This window comes from Pelodiscus sinensis, chromosome 6 (assembly GCF_052426305.1).
Source record: "Pelodiscus sinensis isolate ZL-2025 chromosome 6, ASM5242630v1, whole genome shotgun sequence".
Classification (NCBI taxonomy): domain Eukaryota; kingdom Metazoa; phylum Chordata; order Testudines; family Trionychidae; genus Pelodiscus; species Pelodiscus sinensis.
In genome coordinates this window covers 119,157,155-119,179,216 of record NC_143057.1, presented here as the reverse complement: position 1 = coordinate 119,179,216, position 22,062 = coordinate 119,157,155, and the positions used below count along the sequence as shown (strand labels likewise).

The following is a 22,062-nucleotide window of genomic DNA, read 5'->3' as shown; positions in this document are numbered from 1 at the left end:
CACATACAATGGCAACCAGGGAATTACCCTGTCAATAAAAATCAGAGTTGATAATATGGCAGTTAAAGGTCATAAATGCTTTAGTTAAATGGACTGTATCAGAGACATAATGTGATGATAACATCAAATAACATGTAGATAAACTTAGTTTAAACAGAACTGCTGCTTACACAGGACAAACTAGAATCCACAGAGGCATCCTGATGAAATAGAATTTAATTTTGCCAATTAAAATATTTTGCTTACATGTACATTCTAATACAAGCAGGACAGCAGGAATTCTCTGCTTGTTGCAAACACACCAAACAAGCCTTGAACCATATTGCTATCATATCACCCTCTACTACTGTATATTCCGGCGTATAAGACGACTTTTTATGCTAAAAAACATCCCCCAAAAATCGGGGGTCGTCTTATACGCCGGGTATACAGGTAGTCCCCGACTTGCAGGTATGAATGGGGCTTTTCTCGCCCCGGAGGACACAGACTGCGGGACCTCGCGGTCCCGCCGCCCCTGTACTCCGGGGCGAGAAAAGCTGCTCCGCGTCTCCCTGGTCTGCAGACCAGGAAGACGCGGAGCAAAGCTGCGGAGGGGCTCCGGCAGCAGGGCAGCCCAGGCGCGCCTGGGATGCCCCGCTGCCGGCTTCCCCCGAGGCTTTGCAAAGCCGCAGAGGGGCTCGGGCAGCGGGGCAGCCCAGGCGCGCCGCGGCTGTCCCGCTACCGGCGTCCTCAGAGGCTTTGCTCCCGGTGTCCCTGGTCTGCTGGAGACGGTCCCCAGCAGACCAGAGGCACCGGGAGCAAAGCCAAATCGGCGGCAGGGTGTCGCGCTTCTGAGGCTTTGCTCTGGCAAAGCCTCAGAAGCGTGGCACCCCGCCGCCGCTTTGGCTTTGCTCCCAGTGCCCCTGGTCTGCTGGAGACGGTCCCCAGCAGACCAGAGGCACCGGGAGCGAAGCCGCAGCAGCGGCGGGGTCCCGCGCCTCCCTGGCTTTGCTCCCGGTGTCCCTGGTCTGCTGGAGATGGTCCCAGGGACACCAGGAGCAAAGCTGGGGAGGCGGAGGGGCGCTGGGGCGCTGCCGGTTGGCCTCTTAAGGGGGGGTAGTCTTATACGGCGAGTATAAGACGAAAACCTATCTTTTAACTAATAAATTAGGGGGTCGTCTTATACGCCCAGTCGCCTTATATGCCGGAAAATACGGTAGATGGAATGGAACACCTATCCAAATGCATTTAAGAATGCTTCCCTCTAACACAAAAGGACCAATTGCTTAACTTTGCTACCTGGAGAGGCACATTCTGCAGTTGGTCAAGATGACAAAACACTGTTGGACTTTTTACTCACATCCCACTCACCCCACATGAAGAAATAAGGTTTGTACACTGTGTAAAGTCAACAGTGACAGAGCTCTGGAGAAAAACAGTTCTTGCGCAAGAAGCCTGCAGTGTAGACGTAGCCTAAAAGTTTAATTTCTTGAAACCCCCAAACTCATGTCTGCCTGAATGTCTCCAAGTGGAATTAAATCAAGACCTGAAAACTTTGATCACTGCATTACCGAGGCCTCTGCCTGGCAGAAGACACTACAGCTGTGTCTAGACTGGCAAGTTTTTCCGGAAAATCAGCAGCTTTTCTGGAAAAACTTGCCAGCTGTCTACACTGGCCGCTTGAATTTCCGGAAAAGCACTGACGATCTCATGTAAAATCATCAGTGCTTTTCCGGAAATACTATGCTGCTCCCGTTCGGGCAAAAGGGCCAGTGTAGACAGCATTGTACTGTTTTCCGCAAAAAAGCCCCGATCGCGAAAATAGCAATCGGGGCTTTTTTGCGGAAAAGCCCGTCTAGATTGGCCATGGAAGCTTTTCTGCAAAAAGTGCTTTTGTGGAAAAGCATCCTGCCAATCTAGATGCGCTTTTCCGAAAATGCTTTTAACGGAAAAGTTTTCCATTAAAAGCATTTCCGGAAAATCATGCCAGTCTAGATGTAGCCTACCTGTTTTGTGTCAGGATAGATAGCATGTAAATCTGAAGGCAGAAGAAACCCTCTTGTGCCCTGTCTGCCACGATACATACTCTTTAGTCTTTTCTGACGCAGGGAGACCATTTCATAGAGCTCCCGTTCTATCAGTCCATCTCCTTCATCTTCGTCCAGCCATTTCCCACAAGGAAAGGTTTGTTCAATGCCAGTGAATGGGCAATAAACCACCACCTAAGAAAAGAAGCCCAGGAAAGTCCAGTTATCCATTTCCTTTCACTAGCAGCCGGATTAGAAGTGTCTGAAACCTGCCCGAGCTCATGCAACAACTGAGCAAGGAGATGTGAGTCCTCAGTGAAAAGTGAGGCTCTTTGGGAAGTCATCAGAAAAAAAGACCAGTCAGTTTTCTGTCCAATTGTGAGTGCAACAAGTGGTTTCTGCCCTCCTGCTCCCCAGAAGAACCTCCTTAGGGGGCATTAACCAAGCAGAGACCAAGCACCACTTTAGAGCTTGGAGGGAGAAACGGGTCACATGCTCATCCCCCACAGGCTTGGGCATGGAAAGAGAGGTTGTAGGATGTACCACACAAGTCAATGGCTGTTGCACGTAGCTTTCATTTTCAAGTCGACAGCCTACGAGGACGGATGGCCTGGCAGCCACTTTTCAGAGACTGGCAGGAGATCCAAGTTATACAAATGATTCAGGTGCCTCCGCTGCTTAACTACATCACTTTCCCAGGAATCCACATGACCTTCCAAGCTTGGAGTGAGAGCTGAACATCTCATGGCAGAACAGTTAGAGATGGGCACAGACACAAATCCCCAAACCTGAGAAGCCCAAATGTTGACTCTAACAAACTGATGCAGTTGACCCTTTTGTCTGTTGTGGGCCCAACCAAAACTAAGATCACAACAGCTCCAGAACTTGGGTAACTTTGACTCTGGATTCTAACTTTGAATGCAACACAAAATTGAATTTCGGCAAACCATGCTATGCAAACATCTCACAGTGCTTCAGCGCTGAGCGGAAAATAATGTCTAACTTTGTGACAGCAAATGAGCAACTGACCCAATTAATGAGGGATTGATTTATGCATCTAATGGATATTAGTGGCAATCAGTCTCGTAGCATGCATTATGCATAGAATTGACTTAATACACTGGAGATACTGTAATCTAAATAAAAGTAGAATATTTAAACTGATTTGGTTGTCCTGGGCAGATTGCAAATGAGAAATAATTTGACAGCTGCCTAAAGACATTGACCTGTTCTCACCTTCTCACAAAACCAGCCAGAACTGACACCGCAGTTATCATGCCCAATTGTGACTCTGCTCAGGGGGCTGAGAAGAGCTGCTATCTCAATGTTAAATAGATCTGTCCTGGCCCGTTCAAATTCACCTCCTTCCAAGAAAATCTTCCCACTGTTCCTTAACCCTTTAGAACCATGCAGGATGATGTGGACCTTGGAGTTAGTGCCGGCCCCTCTGACATCCCCGGTCATGACAGCAACATTGTAAACGATACCTGCGGGGCTCACAAAGGAATGAGAGTCAGTTTGAAAGAAAACAAAAGTGTGAAAGTAACTCTTTTTGACTTGACTTGGAATGTGGTTCATTGCTGCATTGATTTCCTGCAGGGTGTTTTGTTTTCACTCTCCATGCAGGGCACTGTAAATAAGATCGTTTTTTCATGCCATAGAGTCTTCAGAGAAACACACAGCTAAATCTTATATAACTTTGTATATTCCAACAGGTGCACGCATATGCAATAGCCTCTCTGCTACAAGGTGCCAGAACAAAAACGCCCCAAGCTGAAATTCAGGGGTTCTGACATTCTTGCTATAACAGTTAAGTTAAATGAAAAATACTGAACATCTTCAGAGTTTTCACAAGGCAGGCCCAGAGATTACTCCCACTTGAACAGTTAGATGGAAGCAAAGTTGTCAACACCAGTGTTTTCAAATGGGTGCCTAACGTCAAGGGCCTAGCAGGGGGGCTGACAGACTTGCAGAAGCCCTGGCCAATTTGGGGGGAGGGGCGGAAAGGGTATGGCCTTGGGGAAAAGGGGAGAGGGCAGGGACAGCCAGCCCTCAACACCACCTGGAGCGCACTGTGCAGGCCCTCCCAGCCCGTAGAGCTACCTAGAGCACACAGTATGGCACTCCAATGGCAATTTAAAGGGCCCAGGGATTTGGCGACCACCCAAGTCTCTTTGGATTGCCAGGTCCTGGGCAACTGTCCCTTTGTCCAGCCCTTCCCCATTGGCGGGCTTGGTGCCTAGACCCATATTTAGTTGCCTAAGTAAGAGGGGCCTGCTTTTCAGAGGAGCTGAGTATGAGAGGCACCAGATGAAGCGAAGTGGAAATACAAATCCTCAGTGCCACTGAAAGTCAGCTCCAGGATATTCAACTAGATCAGTGCCTCTCAATCTTTCCAGACTAATGTACCCCCTTCAGGAGTCTGATTTGTTTCCCCTCACTTAAAACAGCTTAATTACAAAATCAGACATAAAAACAGAAAGCAGTGTCGCAGCACAGTATTGCTGAAAAAATTCTGACTTTCTCATTTTTACTCTATAATTATAAAATAAATCAATTGCAACACGAATACTGTACACACATTTCCGTGTATAATATATCGAGCAGTATAAATGAGTCATTGCCTGTATGCATTTTTAGTTTGTACTGACTTCATTAGTGCTTTTTATGTAGCCTGTTGTAAAACTAGGCAAATGTCAAGATGAGTTGATGTACCTCCTGGAAGTCCTCTGTGTAGCCCCAGGGCTACATGTATCCCTGGCTGAGAACCACTGAACTAGATGAACCACTCCTCTGATCCAGCATAACAATTTCTACATCCATTGAAAACTCTGAAAATTTAGCCTTGAAGACCTCAATGTCACAGAGAGGGTCAACGGCAGAGCCGGGATTATTAGAATTTAGGCATTCCTGGCTCCCACACATGTATTCAGGCCAATCTTTTATTAATAAGTAAGGAATCATTTTGACTATCACAAGAATGTTGAAAGGTGCATTTATCAACATTTATGCATCAGCCCAGCAGTCCCTGCTCAGGTCAAACAACTTCAACTTCAAGGATGAATTGTATCTAAGTAGGGACTTCAGAATCATGTCTTTTTCAAAGTTACATTCACAGTTGTATGTAGTCACATCCTATGCAAGTGGTTCATTTTTATCAAACTTTAAGAGCACAGATTATGTATGGAATGAGTTAATTCCAACTATATTGAATGGCAGCAGGATCAGAGAAAGCTTTATTAAAGAGGACAGGTATTATAGCTGTAAGATTGTATTTTTAAGGACACATACGTAATGAAACAATAATTCTACATCCCCAGTAGGTTTCACATGGAGCGCGCTGGGATGAATTCTAGGCTCTCAAGTGGTTGCAGGTAGTGATATGCAGCTAAGAACCTTGGCAACATGCAGAAATATTATTAGTATACTCTTGATGTTCCTCTCTATACGAACAAAGAAATATAGTCAATGCTACCAACAGAATCAGAATTGTCCCATTGACCAGCAGTAATTTGCCGTACTGACACTATGCTTAGATGTCCTCAGGCAATGATAAAACATGTGTTTGCCTGTGTTCTGATTACGTTAGACAATCATAAAGTCAATACACTTGAACCTCTTTAATCTGGCAACTCTAGGGGTACGTCTAGACTACAGGCTTCTGTCGACAGAAGTTTTGTCGACAGATACTGTCGACAAAACTTCTGTCGACAAAGAGCGTCTAGACTACATTGAGTTCTGTCGACAAAGCAAGCTGCTTTGTCGACATGGTAGTGTAGACGCAAAGGACAGTTTACATTCAATAACACCTTCTGTCGACAGAAACTCTGTCGACAGAAGGTGTTATGCCTTGTAAAATGAGGTTTACCAGCGTCGACAAAACTGCTGAGTTCTGTCGACGTTATGTCGACAGAACTCAGCGGTAGTGTAGATGTAGGTATAGTTTTGTCGACAAAAGTCCACTTTTGTCGACAAAACTCTGTAGTCTAGACACACCCTAGGGGAAAAAGTTTATGCCAGATTAAAGATTGCATGGGGCCAAGAAGGGCGCTGCAGGGTCTGGGTATGAGGGGTAGGGGTGGGGCACTTACCTGCTGCCCACTCCCAGGTGCACATGTGGCTCTGTGCTCCCTCCTGCTCCCAAGCACCACGGCTATGGGAAAAGCCTCAGGGGAAGTAGCTCTGCATGCTGCCATTCCCCCAGCGATGGAGATGGAGAGTGGCAACATGCAGAGCCTCTTCCTTAACTGTAGCATGGGGGTTCCCAGATTAGGGACACCCAGTGTAGTGAGGTTTATGTGTATTGGAGTTTGGAACTGCACCTAATGTGTTGCAAAAGGAGATTCCGCTTACCAGCCAATAGTATCATATATAAAATGGATCAAGCAGCTGCACGTTGGTAGCTTTTTCACCAATAGCACTGATAAAATGATTAAGCTACTTGGCATTGGCTGCCCACACTCTGAAGGCTGACAGCTCACTGGATCCTTCTTCCATTAGCCATCAGCTTGGGGAACGGCTTACATAGGTGCTTTATGATCCAGGCCAATGGACACGCCGTACAACTACTGCGTATTATGAGCTGGGCATTGGAGAACTGACATACCTCAGATGTTTGGTCCACAGCAGGTCATGACAAATCACAGACGGAACATGTTACCTTCTAAACAAGGCATGGCTAGAGATCTCCACTAGAGATACAAGCGAGTAGTTGAGTAGTCTCCTAGCCTAGGCTTATCACTTTCCCATCCCCACACTAGTTGCCTCTGATACAGAGGCAGCAAGAGGGGGGAAGCAGAAGCCAGTGCAGGGGAAAGCCAGCTTAAAAGCCGGTTCCCCCCCATCATTGTCTTTGCAGCATCGCCTGCCCCACCCCTGCTCCTACTGCTGCCTCTATCGGGGATTGCTCAGTCCCAGCTCATGCTGAGTCCGGGATCTACTCCCCCACTGCACCTCTGTAGTTTAAATGTAGTAAGAGCCAGGCTCTTAGTACATTTAAACTGCAGAGCCACAGCAGGGGTGGCTCCTAGACCCAGTGCAAGCCAGGTCTGGGGGAGCCCTCCCTTACTGACTAATCATGTAATCGATAAACATTTTATCAACTACACGATTAGTGGATTACCCACCTCTGAACAGCCTTAATCTCCACACAGCACAGGTCCCTATGGACCAAGGATCATGAAGGAGTAGACACTGCCTCTCCAATCCTAACCTGCTAGTCAGCTATGTGGATGACCATGCTGGAGGCAGATATTCACTTGTCTCACTCCATTTTTTTGGATGGAATTTTATTTCTATTTAAACCTGGAGCTTTGCATCCTCTCCAATTCTCCTTGCCCCCGTACCCCAGACTCTGGAGAGCTGCCTTTACCTGTGGCCTCACTTCCTCCCACAAGAATGTCCCGCTGGATTTTCCCATCATCTTCGTCCAATGCAAACCAGCGTCCAACTGGGAATTCGTACACTGATTTATTGCCAATGTCTTCAATGATCACCTAGGAGAAGAGGATCTGGTTTATATGACGGAGATGAGAGCAAAGCTACGGGAGGCGTTACACAGAGAGATGAAAAACAGCAGCGAGGTGCAGCATTTCAGTGGCCCATTCTGCTTTCACCGACGTGAAATACAATTCCTAGAGAACAAAATGGAACCATCCCTTCCACAGTTGTGGCTGACAAAGAGCCGTAGCCAATGAGCCCCTACATCATCTTTTAATGTGGGTATTATGCTTAGTGAACTTTGTCAGAATCTGCTCCCTCCTAGAGAGCCAGCTGCCCTAGAGAGCATCCAAGTGGCCTGCTTTACACTTCTGTAGAGTTTGCTTTTTGCCGCCTCTCGATCCTCACGCTGGATGGCAGCTAAACTGGAAACCCCATGACAACGCCTTTTTCAAAAAAAATTTCATAGATTTTAAGGCCAGGCAAGACCATTAGATCTAGTCTGGCCTCTGCATAACACAGGCTAGAGAATTTCACCCAGTTACTGAAATAGCAGCTTCCTGCTTTCACAGTTCAGCATCCTGTCTCTGCAATGCAGAACAGTGAGTGAACCTATTGCAGAAACAGCTGCTAGTTAGAACAGAAGAGCTCTCCTGGGTCAGGACAATGATCCATCTAGTGCAGATCCTGTCTTGCACCACTGCCCAAAGCCCAGATGTTTCAGAGGAAATGAACAGAATCCGTAATCATCAAGTGATCCCTCCCAAGTGGCAAATAAAGACTACGGACTTTCAAAGTATGGTTTTGCATCCTAGCTAGTAGCCATTGCAGTTTCTTGTCCTTTTGCTGAAGTATCTTGGACTACCAGAGGCAGGATACTAGACTAGAGGAACCATTCGTCTGAACAGCTATGACTATTTCTATGTCCTATGCTTCAAAACACTGCAACTTTCCTTAGCATTATTGCACCATTATAGGAGAACAGATTTTCTGCTGTATGTGAAAAATATCTCTCTCCACTCATATTGGTGGTGAATGTCTTTGTAAAGAAGATTTGCTGTCTAGGCTAGAATGTTTATTTCCCTCAGCCTTCGAGGCCAGAAGGACAGAGTCCGAGAAATATTTATGCCAAAATCCAGACACCAGTGACTCCCGGATTTAGCAATCATTGAAGATTTATTTGTAGCTGGAACTGCCAACTGGCTCCAGATCTAACAGCATCATTCTGAACCTGGAATGGAGCTTGTCTCCAGACTCTGCGTGGTACTGCACATCTGAGAAATCAGACAACAGTGGGGCACTGGAGCCTAAAAATACTGCTCCACTAAGGTACATGTGAACTGAGCACATAGGCATCCACGGGGAAAAATCAGTGGCTGCTGAGCACCCACCAGTAGCCAACTTCCCCCACCTTTCTGCCCTCCCCCCACACCTCTCATCCATTGGTGATCCTGAGGACCAACTCCTCACCCGCTGACCCAGTGCTTCCCGAGCATCATGAACAGCTGATTCATGGTGTTCAAGAAGCTCCAGGACGGAAGGGGAGAAGTGGGGATGGGGCACACTCAGGGGAGGAGGCGGGGAAGAAGCAAGCAGAGGAGGGGGGTTGGAGGAAGGGTGAAACGGAAGGGACAGGGGTGGAGCAGGGGCCGGGCTTGAGGGAAGGATAGGAATGGGACAGGGCCTGGGGCAGATGTGGGGGGGAGGGGTTAAGCACCCCCCAGCTAGAGGGAAAATTGGCGTCTATGTCTATACTAACAGTGCCCAGTAGCCATCACAATAGGTGTATCAATGGTTAGGAACCATCTCTCATAGACTAATACTTTTTTATGTTTCACTTTAAGGTCTTTACCCACATTTCATTTTATGTTTAGAGCTGGCAGCTAGCTCACTCTGAGCCTAAACAACTAGGCCACAACATCCAGCACTCCACAAGTGGGAGAGGCCCTACCAGAGCTATTTAACACATGTGTCTGGGTCTGACAGAGCTGAGCTCTCTTTACTAGCCGTAGAACATACTGGGGAAAAGGGAGCACCAGGAGAAAGACAAACTCTGTTAGGTTTTACCCTGCACCTCCAAACCCGGGGCTGCCGACATTTTGGCTGAGTTTCATGTCAAACTCACAGTCCATAATCTACTTTGTTGCTATTCCCAACTATCTTCCCAGTTACTGCTCTGCCCCTTGTCACCTCCCCTGTGTCTGTGACATCACAGATCTAAATGAAGTCGGTCTAAAGCCTGTCATGCAGGGACTATTTATAGTATCCTAATGAGGCTCTTTTTCTTCTGGTCTGTTCCCACTTATCAGAGGGATTCCCCGAGGCTCTGTTCCTTATTTTCTCTGTTTCCACTGAGCAGTTTAAATGGCACACTTGGGTTTCGGTCACAGTAATGATATTAAAGAGTGAGATAAGACTTGCATTTCTTGTGTCATGTCACCTAGGCTTCAAAAATACTGTGTCAGAGCCTCTGCTGGGGTCAATCAGTAAATCAACTCTACGCGAGGTTGTGGGGAATGTACATGAAATTTCTTTACTTACTTTATAACCTGGAGAGGTAGTGAGACACCCACAGTTCAGCTTGCCTGACATTATAAGCCCATGATTTCAGTGGCTTATAACTTTGTCACATTTTAACAGTTTGGGCTAAAATTTTCTATGCTGCGTGTCTGTTCTTTTTCTTTGAAATGTTAGCAAAAATGGTTTAGTTATTTCAGATAATAGGGAAATATTTATTTTGCCATTTAAAAATAGTCATATGACCCTTTTATTGGGGAACTCTAGCATCACCATGCTTTGGTGCAGAGACTTGCAATTTGGGAGGCGCAGTGACCTTTATGTCACAAATGTGCCTTTTGCTATGTCCATGGAAAACCGTCCACATTTGGCCATGTTATAATAGTTTGCACAGTTTCAGTTCCCACCCTTCCATTGTGCTGACCGTGAGTTGGGGTTGTGTAGTTAAGGAGACTGTTGTCTGTTAGACCCCCCTACTCCAGTTGCAGAAGGTGAATAGTAAATGAGGAACAGGATGAGAAAGGCTGATCTCATGATTAAAGCAGTTGAAGGCTTCTCAGGAGAACTGGATTTTCGCTCTGCCTTTGCCACAGAGTGCCTGAGAGATGCTGCGGAAATCGTTTTAATCAATGGCCACTAATTGTGTGTTCCTCCTTTTCTGGATGCCCAGCTGAGGACAACAAGAATCTGGTTTGCAGCAGTTCTGAGCACTCACAGCTACCTTTGAAATCAATGGAAGCTGTGCTTTGAAGATATAAGGACTGTATCATGCTAAATACTCTAAAAAGATCAGGCCCTACATAGCTAATAGTGGATACCCAAAATTAGTGGACACTTTGCACTAAAGGATATATAAGGATAACTGGTTACCCGGTTGTTCAGTAAGTATTAGCCTTATTAGCAGGCCTTCCCTATAACTGGTTAACCAGAGGGCTGAGCCTGGCCAGAGCAGCCCCCCACCCATGGTTTGGCTAGGCTGGAGCAGCCCTGCCCGTGCATGACCAGGTTGGGGGAGCCTCCTGTCCACAGCAGGCTAGCCAGCAGAATCACAGCTGTGGGGCTCCTTTCTGGAGCAGCCCCTGCCAAGAGACCTCAGCTGCTCTGTACCAGACATCCATGGTGAAATGATTATAGGAGTAAAATTATATCATTTAACCACTAACTTTTAAAATGAGTATTTACATCCCTGCTTTTGACCTGAATCTCTCTTCTCATTTCCCCAGTGGTAACATGGGGGTAATAGTGCTCCCCTTCCTCACCGAGGTGTTGTGAAGATAAATGTATTAACATTTGGGAAACACGCCAATCCTAGTGACGAATGCCATAGACTAGCTGTTGAGGAAATTCATAACTCTGTATTAAGAGCAGGATTTGACTTGTGACAAGGAGGATTAACAAATTATTGAATGGTTGGTCATTAGCTGAGCAGTGTCCATCCTGTGTAAAGAAAGGGACAGGGGTGTTATGGGAAAAACAGCATGTGACCATGTAATTAAAGACTACCATAGAATCAAAGAGCCTCAACCCCTTGTCCCATGGCTCACCCTCAAGAGCATCCAGCCCTTCGTGCACTCCTTCAAACAAGCACCATCTGACAGGTTTAACAAACATGTTCTGCAATCCTAGCTTAGCTTGAATTCAATGTGATGGACTCAGATATCCGTATTATCATTCAACTCTGTAGGAAGGACTCTGGGGGAGACTTCTTTACATTGGAGCTGCGAAGGCATGGTTCAGTTCTTTGCTTCCTGGATCACATACCTATTCAACTCTCTTTTAGCCATAGGAACATGGAGGTTACTGAAATCCATTGGCTTTGGATCTGAACCTGCATAAACAATTTCCAGCAGGATGCAGAAGAACCTCTACTGGACCAATTACCCCCAGCTCCCTGTTAATGTGCAAAACTGAATTCAGAATTCATTACTCCTAAATCATCTCTCTCAAACCGGAGTGTAATCTCATCTATCTGTGACTGTGTCCTGTGAAAACAATTCTAACCCTCATTTTACAGCATAGTCCAATGTCTGCATGTTCACTGTACCTTTTCTACTATTGAACCCACCTTTTACCTCTCCCCTACTAAGACGAGCTTCCCATCCTGACCTTGCTGACTAAGAAAAATCATTAATCCTTCATAAAAACTATTTGCATAGCTGCAGGCAGTTAACCTCTTCACGCTTCCGACTGCTTTTCTCCAAAGAGAACTTGCTGAGTTCACATAACATTAATTCACAGCGCTTCTTTTTTTTTTTCTTGATCTTTAATCATATTTCTTGCTCGCCTCTGAACTCCCGCACACTTTAGACCTAAATAGGTCAGAACAATTATCTGACTTGTTTTACATGTGATATTCCTAGTAATGCAACTCGATATAATACAGTCATTGTCTTTTTGCCAATGGTTCAGACACTGATTCCTTCCACTCTCTAGGGGGTCCTCATCAGGTCCTGCTGATGTCAATCTATTCAAGTTATCTAAATACTCTTTAACCTTTTTCTGCCTGAGAGGAGAGAAACAGGAGTTTGAACTCAATGAATTACGTGTGTTTATAATCTGTTATAAAACACGCTGCAGGGAACTTCTAAGGAATGACTTGATTGAACTGGGACCATTGTTATTGTCTCATTTCCAGTTTCACTGGGCATCTACCTTTCTAACCTTTAACTTTCCTCTGCAAGGGCTCAATCCTACAAAGGTTGAGCACCTCTGTGATAGAGGAACCTGCCAAACTGTCCCTACAGCCAGCAACCAATGGATGAAAGGTCTGCCCAGCTTCAGCATCTTGAATTACAATGAGCTGTCTGACTGGAGACTTAACTCTGTCAAGCTAACAGGACGCACGCACACTGCTGGCACTTAGCAAATAAAATGATACTAATAACTGGGGCATGCCAGCCTTTCTGCAATCCTTGCTGTGGGAAGAGATAGCAGTGAACCATACTGCATGACCCCAAGGTAAAGGCTAAGTCAGAGAGACAGAGAAATTGGCCTCGAGGTCAAGGCATTGAATTGACACATAGGAGATCTAGCCCCATTTCCTCCATAGACCTCCTGAGCAAGTTGTTTAATCTTCAAATTTGGGAATCATCATACTTCCTCTTCCTTAGCCTTTGGCTGTCTATTTAGACCAATAGCTCCTTTAAAAAAGAAAAAGGGTCTGTCTCTGGGCATGATCATGGTGCAAACAACAACAGAGAAGGTTGTGGTGGTGACGCTTTGAAAGGAGACATCACTATTTTATTAACATTTCTTTCCTCTGCGTTTTACATTTATCCATGATTCCAAAATGGTGCATATTATTGTAAGATAAGACTAGCCAATTAGCCCATCATAAGACAGGATTTTCAGGTTTTCTCTCCTGAGCTCTCTCACTCTGTCTCTCTCTTTCTCCTCCTACTACCTCCCCACCCCCAGCTCTCCTCTGCCTCCTGCCTCTCTCTCCATCTCTTTCTTTCTCTTCTCCCCCTCCTGCCTCTCACTCTCCCTTTCTCTTCTCCTCCTCCTCCTGCCTCTCTCTCCCTTCCGTCTTTCCCCACCCCCTTCCCCTTCCCTCCCGCCGTGGCGCTTGGCTGAGTGCTGCCTGCTCAGCTGGGCTGCCGCGAGGGAGGGGGGCGGGGCGGTGACATACACGGCCCTGCCCCCTTCCTGTCCCACTGGGGCTCAGCTGAGCAGCGCAGCACCAGTGCCACTCAGCTGGGTTGTGGCCGGGGAGCAAGTGGCGGCAAGCGGCCGTTTGCGGTCCGGCTGCGGCCGTTTGTGGTCCGGCTACGGCCAGTGACTACACCGCACCCCTCGCCAGGTCTGCTTCCCACCCTCCTCCTCCCGTCCAGCCCCACAGCCCCCGATCCGCCCCCCCCAGCTCTGCTTCCCACCCCCTTCCTCCCGTCCAGCCCCACAGCCCCCGATCCGCCCCCCCCAGCTCTGCTTCCCACCCCCTTCCTCCCGTCCAGCCCCACAGCCCCCGATCCGCCCCCCCCAGCTCTGCTTCCCACCCCCTTCCTCCCGTCCAGCCCCACAGCCCCCGATCCGCCCCCCCCAGCTCGGCTTCCCATCCCCTCTTCCTGCCGGCCAGCCCCATGTTCCCCCGGACACTCCCCGCCATCACTGCTTCCCTCCCCCCTTCCTCCAGGCCCCCCCATTCTCCCCTCCAGCCCCAGAACCCCCCGATCCTCCCCCAGCTCTGCTTCCCACCCCCCTTCCGGCCATCCCCGCCCCCTTCCCCTCCCTGCGTGGCGTCCCGCCCCCCCCTTCCCTTCCCTCTGTGGCACGCTGCCGCCAGGCCCATCTGAGCAGTGCTCAGCTGGGCCCCAGCGGGGGGGAGGGCAAGCAGCTTTTTGGTGGTAAGCGGCAAGCAGCAGGCAGCAAGCTCAGCTGGGAGCGTGGACCCCAAACGGCCACTTGCCGCCGCTTGCTCCCCTGCCGGGGCACAGCTGAGCGGCGCAGCGCTCGGCCAAACTGCCACGGAGGGAGAGGAAGGGAGGCAGGGTGCTGACGTACACGGCCAGGAGGTGTAGCCGTGTACATCAGCGTTACAGACCCACAGACAATGGGCTACTATATATATAATGTGAGAATAATTCAAATTCCCAAGGTATTATGGTAGCTGTGTTGCAGGTTGTCAAACAAGCATTAAACTAACATGTGCTTTTATCATTGGATCACAGTTAAGTAGATGAGCTTCTTAATAAGGGCATAATTGAACTAATCAAAAAGTTTAACGAGTGAATTGTGTGGGCTATAATGCTTGGCTTAGGTCTAATTACTGTGATACTCATTGCCACATAATTTCAGTGTTAATCAGAATCTTTTTAATATATTTACAATCCTAGTCTTGCATCTCATCTGAAAAATGACACCATCTAGTACAGAGCTCCATAAAGATCATTTTGGGGAGCTGGTTCAGTAATAACTCAGCAGCAAATATGCCATCTGCTGCATCACCAACACCATGTCCTGCAGCACCTACCACAGGTGTTCCTTGAAAATCTCATACACCAGGATTATAGAGATGCCTGGAATTGCTGAAAATGAATCAGGGTGAATCTGCAGATAGAACATGGATCATTCTACATAACTTTCTGACATGGAAACCTACAATTCCCACTGACAAGAGCTCACCTTCTGGAATGGTACCTGTGTCGGGCTCTGCAGGAGTTGGATCCTCTTGTAACAAAAGGGCTCTGATATAGCATGGAGGATTTCTGTTATTCTGCCCAAATGTGATATACTCACTGCATGGTCATGGTTTCTATATTGTAAGAGGTTGAGGCATTTGATTCATTTGCTCTACCCCAAATTAAATTAATTTCGGCGAGAGTGTGTGGCTGGAAAGGGAAAAGTGATTGGAAGCAGGGATTTGGCTAAGGAGGGAGACAGGAGGGTGGCCTAAGGGAAGGGGCAGGGCAGGGGTCACAACAAGAGTCTGTGGATTAGACAGTTGGAAACCCCACTGGGCAGGCATGTGGGAGCCCTGGCCATGTTGCTGGGCACCCACCAGCGCAGGTGCAGCACAGCCCAAATGTCAGGTGGGCCACATCCGTGTGGGCGTGGCTAGTGTGTGCATGGGAGCCTAGTGACACTCTGCCCTGGGGTCCGCAACTGTGAACTCAGCAGGCCTGTGCCTGATTCACACTTCTCTGAGTAACAAAAAAAAAACCCTGAATTACTGAATTAACAGTGAGTGCTTGGGTCTGTTGGTATCGAACCAGCGGGTGGATGAAAAGTGAGACATCTTGGTCCCTGGGCATCCTGCATTAACTGACTCCTACGGAATAACTAACCTTGTCCAGGAACCAGCCAGCAGAGCCACCCTTGTTATTATGGCCGATGGTCATTTTCCGTAATTTTCCCAAATTGGGAGCATCAAGGGTGAACTTGTCCTCTGCTCCCTTTTCAAAGTTGTCCTTGTCATTGTCCAATCTCCTCTCTCCTACGCAAAACAAAAGCAAATGAGGTGGGTAAAAAATTGATCATAGTATCAGGACATATTTATGCATTTAAAAAAAATCTATCTCCAGTAATGCTACCTTCTGACTAAATCAACCAGTCCTGGGCACTGCTTCTAGTCAGTGTGGGCAGTAGAAGACAGGGAACCTTATAGGCCAATGAGACAGCACCATTCCTTCAGCACACAAAAAAGTGGGAGAGCAGGAAGTGGGGTTTGCGGGCAGATCCCCACAAGCCAGGGCTGGAGGACTGAAGGCAGGAGAGCTGCAGAGGGAGTTAACTGCTGGCTTTCAAGTGGGAGAGCTGGAGCCCAGGGCTGGAGAGGGCAGAAGGCAAGGAAGCAGAGGATGGATTTACCAATGGACATCTCTGAGCTGAAGCCAGTGGGCAGAAGGGCTCCCAGAAGAGCAGTGGGAAGGGTTCCCACTGGAAAGAGTGGGGCTGTTCCTCACCTGAAAGGGCTGAAAGTAGAGTGGGTGTCCTGGCAAAAGGACAGGAGAGATGGGATGAAGATCCCAGGTGTGGCTGGAGATGCAAGAGTATGGTACGGAGGGACTCACAGCAGAGAGGCTTAGGGGATTCCCAGGGGAAAGAACAGCATTTTAAGGACTACATATCCACTGGGTGTGAGAAGTAAACTATGTTTGGGATTCTTACTGGCATTATTTACACTATGTGTTGGTAATTAACTGACTGTAAGGAGAAGTACCAATTAAGCAGGTGACTCTCTATGAAAGGGAAACTGAGGCAGGCACATCTGCTATGCCAGAACTTGCTGTAGGAGGCTGCTGCAGGTGAGGTCGCCTTATAACATTTACTTACATCACTCAGAAGTTTTCAAACATACATGACTAAGTGGCTTTTATATTTTCTCCATTGCTACATTTCAAAGAGTTATGCTTTGAAAAGTCTATTCAACCATTTAAATTATTTTGAGGGTACAGACAAACTTAAGAATTCCACATTTTTAATACCTCAAAGCTCAGGGACATTTGGATCCTAGATTTTGCTGCGGAATACTATAGAGAGAGGAATTATTCCCAAATTTAGGATCTAATTTTGGATTTTGAACACTTCTGAACATAGAAGAGTTTGCTTTTATAGAACAGTGTTCATGTATTGAACAGAGATGACACCAGTCATGATGTGCAGTTATTACTATAAAAACCCATAGAATTTAATAGGGAATAAAATCCTTTCACCACATGTTTCTGAACCATTTCATAGAATATCATTCTCTATTTAATGCTCTATAGAAGAGGAAACTATAGAAAAGACTTCACTTTTTACTGAAGTCTTGAAGGCTTTTTTGTAAGGGTATGTGCTGGGGCTAAGTGTGGGCCCATCTCTAATTATTATTCTGATCTTATAGATAAAACATAATGTTTACTAAAATCAAGTCCATAGTGTCCTGTTTTGTTACAGCCTCTGTTTCATGAAATAAATGCAGCTTAGCAGTTGATTTTAATTTAATGCCGATACAAACAGTGACATGATCATGCTTTAAATGGACAGTGATTCAATCTTAGTCCACAAAGTCTGAAATCATATGCAAGGACAAAGCTCTTTTCTCAGCTTCATAAAAGGAATTGCTAACATGCTGCTCTCCCTTCATGAATTGGTATCATGCTGACATCGGATATTTTAGTGGATTATTTAGTGCCTTACACACACCCGGGTGTCTATACCAGGAATCTTTGCAGGAGATGATGCAGTGGTAGAAAAGCCTGAACCTTGTTCATATTCCAGCTGTTCTGCTCTTGCACCTGCTGAAAATTATGGGCCTGAAAAACCCTAAACTAGATAGGCCATTTGTGGTCCTTTCACAAAGCCAAATCATTTTGCATTTTCCAGATTGTGCGGCTTGTTGTTCAGATTTCAGGCTCGCCTTGGGCAGAGCAGGGAAAAGTATTTTAGGAAATGATTTGCATTTGAATACCTGTGTCTCCATTCTCGCCAAAGATATTAATGAAGACATCTGCATCTGTTCCACTGCCGCTAATGTCTCCAGTAAACACTCTGACCACGTACTTGTTAACTGCAAAGAGAGGGAGAAATGCCCATCAGATGAAGAATAAAAGACATGGATCAACATAAAATGTACTGATACATACAAGACCTGCCACTGTGGGTGCAACAGGCCTGGAGAGCATTTGGCCAATATGTGATGCTAGGAGCCACTGTTCATAATGGTTAGTACACAAAATGGTAGCTGTTGCAAGAGACCAAGTGACATACCGATAGCACTGAAGTCGGGGGAGTTATGCCATTATGGGGCTCAGAATTTCACAGCCTTTTCCTGGCGGTTTTAACACTGCCACTATAAGAAGAGCCAGAATGCCAACACATACAAGAACATCTCAATAAAGAAGAAAAAGCCAAAGCTTGGCCAAGGCAATTGAAACACTCCTCAAACCTTTACCAGAATTAATCCTACCTTGATACTGTCTGATACTGTCTCAAACCCAAGGGCTGCATCTAGACTGGCATGATTTTGCGCAAATACTTTTAACGGAAAAGTTTTTCCGTTAAAAGTATTTGCGCAAGAGAGCGTCTATACTGGCATGTGCCTTTGCGCAAAAGATTTGCTTTTGCACAAAAGCATCCGTGCCAGTGTAGACGCTCTCTTGCACAAGAAAGCTCCGATGGCCATTTTAGCCATTGGGCTTTCTTCCGCTAGAAATTAACGTTCCTGTCTACACTGGCCCTCTTGCGCAAGTATTCTTTGCAAGGAATCTGGCAGAAGGGGTGGAGCCAGGCCTCCCCGCCCCCCACCCCAGCAGCATATTTGCAAGGAGTACCCCACGTGGTGCCCCAGTGGCAATTTATCGAACCCCTGACTCCAGCCATCACCGCTGCCACAATAGCAGCAGCCGGGAGTCCTGGACCCCTTTGCATTTCTGGGCCCGGGGGCAGCTTCCCCCTTTGCACACACCCCATTGGCAGGCCTGCTAGTGCCTTAAGCAGTGGATCAGCTTCTCTGCCTCTATGGAAAGCGTACAAACCATTCCTGGAAGGTGTTTGCCATGGGCAGATCTCAGCGACCTTTGATGTCCACTTCTCAGAGCGCTTCTCATTCAGTTCTTTGGCTTTTTTACTAGAAGTCTGAGCAAGGGTCACAAGTGGTGCAAATTGTGATGCTGACATATGGCCATCACACAGTCCCAGGTCTACGGTAGCCTTGTTTTTCTCCAACATCAATGATACGTGACGCCCAACCACCTGCTCAGGTTTAGATTTGACCCCTCCAAATCTGAACTCCCCACTGCAGCTATCCTTGCAACATAGCAAGAGGGAACAACAACAGATCAAGAAGAAAGAACTCTAAACCGAAGAAGCACAAAGACTTGAAGAGATCTCATTCCATCACTCCCTTCAGTTAAAAAAATCCTGCTGCTTTCTAGGATATAAAAAAGCCATAAATAAATGAAAGTATCAAGCACAGTACCTTTGACATTGCAGTGCTAACCTACTATAGCATATGTGGTGGCACTAAGAAGCCCAAAAATTACTTATGTCAATAAGAAGTATGAATATTTCCATTTCCCATGCTCTCAAATCAAGGGATGCGATGGGATTATTCAGACATGACCAAGGTTAGTCCCACTGATATATGTGGGCAAATGCCCCCTGATTTCAATAGGAGGAAATTTAGGACAATGTTGAGCAATTTTAAAACCCCCACTCTACATTAGTCGACTGACTGTATTGTTGCAGTGCTCATCTTTCTTTATACTAGGTGGCAAGCTCTATATTTGAGACATGAGTGAATAACATACAGCTAATAATGCATTCAGTGATGGTTCTCTCTCCACAAAACACCCTACAATTACTTGTACATTTTCATTATTTTATGTTATTTGCCAAATATTTCCTGGTCTAGAGACTGCTCCTGGGTGGTTTGCTACAAGTCTTCAATACTCCTATTTTGAGGTGTGCTAAGGAGCTTTTGTTGAACATGTAGGAAATGCAACTGCAGAACTGCAAATTTGGCAAGAGGGTTGCATGGCAACTATAGTACCTGTCACAACTGCTTTTTTCAACAGACTAAAATCAAGTTGGCAGCTGAAGAGCCCCTGTCACAAATGCAGCCTCACAAAATAAAATCATACACCCAAAATAATAAATAACAAGACGGGGCAGAGCCTGACTCTCGGTAGGGAGGACTCCTGAAGACATTTGCCAGTACAGATAATGCAGCAGCAAGAGATGCAAACCCCAGAGAGTTCTCCTCTCTAATAGCCAAAGATAGAGCGAGGACTGTGTAAAGCTTTGATCTTGCCAGTGAACTGCTGTGCCCACATGTTATTCACAGCATTATTAGAATTTGAGTTCCCAATCTGAGGGAGGAGGATGCATGCTGTGACCCTAAGAGTGTCCCAGTGCCAGAGGCCAAGGGGCTCTGGTATCAGGTACAAGTTGAACCTCTTTAGCCTGGCCCCCTCTGGATCTGACTGGTGCCAAACCAGAGAATTTACTGAACCATGAGAGGTCAATATTGTCTAGCAGCATTGCAGACACTTCCACTGCTTACTGGGCTCTTAGAAGACATTTGGGGTAAATTAGAGCTAAATAACAGCCCAGAACACTGAGAGCCAGGACTGGTGGCTGTAAACAAACTTTATGGGAGCGCAAGAAACTTGGCCACATGGAGAAGTAGTCTGCCTAACTAAAAATGAAGCTGGACCACGGATGTTGCCGGACCAATGAGTGCTGATTTAGAGAAGCTAAGCTCCCCATTCCCTGGCAGGAAACCTGCTGTCAGAACCTCAGCTGGAGCAGAGCAGCAACCCTGAGGGCCCATCACAGGTAGGGCTGGCTCCCTGTTGTGGAGCTGCTAAAGAAATTGACATTCTTTTTAGGTTCGTGGCTGCTATTCAGTAAATAGCTGACAAATGTGTTTCAGACACATCCTACTTCAGCTTTTCTGGAACCTGGAGCTTTCAGTTATTTCCCCAGGTACCTGCATGTTCACAGTAACTACTGCACAGCCCTTGTAACTTGCAAGTGTACATCCTAAGCATGTATAACGCCAACCGTCCTCTTCTTTAGCTGTGGAGTCAGATATGCTGCACACTTACAGGCATTCTGGCTTCCACTGGAACACTTCACCCAGCAAAGTGGCACTCACATAGCAGCCCCCAGGAAGGTTGCATGGATGCTATCCCTGGAAAGTAATGGGGTGGCACTGACTGACATGGGTGTACTGAAGAAGCAGGAGGTGTGGTAGTCAAGTGTTTTATTGCCTGGGATGTTCCTAACACACTCATGTTCAGCTGTCAACAGCCAAGCAAACTGACTGGTAATTCCACCTGGCATTAGCTTGAGCTATCTAGCATTAAAGAGATCGGGGTTGTTTTTTTATGGAGCCGAAGGGTCGTGTGACTGTTGGCACCAGACTGGGGTTCAACTCAATTCCCAACTGTACCATGGCCCTTCTATAAAACACTCCTCTCTATAAAAAACTACATATCTATTACTCATCTCTCTTTGGGTCTCAGGGCATCTGTTTGCCATGTGTCAGATGAAGATAACGATCCCCCTTCTCCCCATCTTGTCTAGTTAAACTGTACACTTTGGGGCAAGAACTGTCCCTTACGATGGACTATATTCTTAGAGCCCAGTGCGGAGACAAAATTTGTGTCCCCATCCATAACCATATCTGCAAAAATGAGCTGCAAATAGCCACATCTACACCTGCAGATATCTGCAGATATAAAGCAGAGATCCACAAATTTGCAGGGCTCTATATATCTGCCGCTAAATGCAATGAAGCCCTGATCTTGGTTGGGGCTTTTCAGCCCCATGGAACAAGAAAGAAATACATATCACAGGTTTCATTTACTCCATAGCATCCCGGCTTGTTCTAAACTACTCTTACTTCCAGGCAGCCATTGCTATGGACAACCTATGGCTACATCCCAGGCTGTTCAGAAATTTAAAACCACTTCCTTATTTTCCTTTCAACTTAAAATCCACTTGCAATTGGGTGTTGACCAGCTTGATGCCCTTTAAGCTTTGCCACGCTATTCTGCTTAGCTGTCAGTTACCCATTGGATGTACGCTGTCTGGCTCCTGAAATTCCCTCAGAGGGAATTTCATCAGTACCGTTTTTTAAAAACAGAAAGTGCTGGGGGAGGGGGGGAGGGCT

The 22,062-nt window shown here is 46.6% G+C and overlaps 1 protein-coding gene across 1 annotated transcript in view; it reads right to left on the bottom strand.

Moving 5' to 3' along the window:
• LOXHD1 (lipoxygenase homology PLAT domains 1) overlaps positions 1-22,062 on the bottom strand; it is a 244,313-nt gene that overhangs the window by 157,815 nt on the left and 64,436 nt on the right. Inside the window, exons 5-9 of the mRNA XM_089779460.1 lie at positions 17,851-17,949; positions 15,746-15,894; positions 7,378-7,501; positions 3,243-3,493; positions 2,066-2,201 (exon numbers count right to left, since the gene is read on the bottom strand). Coding sequence (XP_089635586.1) covers positions 2,066-2,201; positions 3,243-3,493; positions 7,378-7,501; positions 15,746-15,894; positions 17,851-17,949 — 759 coding nt within the window. The remainder of the gene's footprint in view (positions 1-2,065; positions 2,202-3,242; positions 3,494-7,377; positions 7,502-15,745; positions 15,895-17,850; positions 17,950-22,062) is intronic.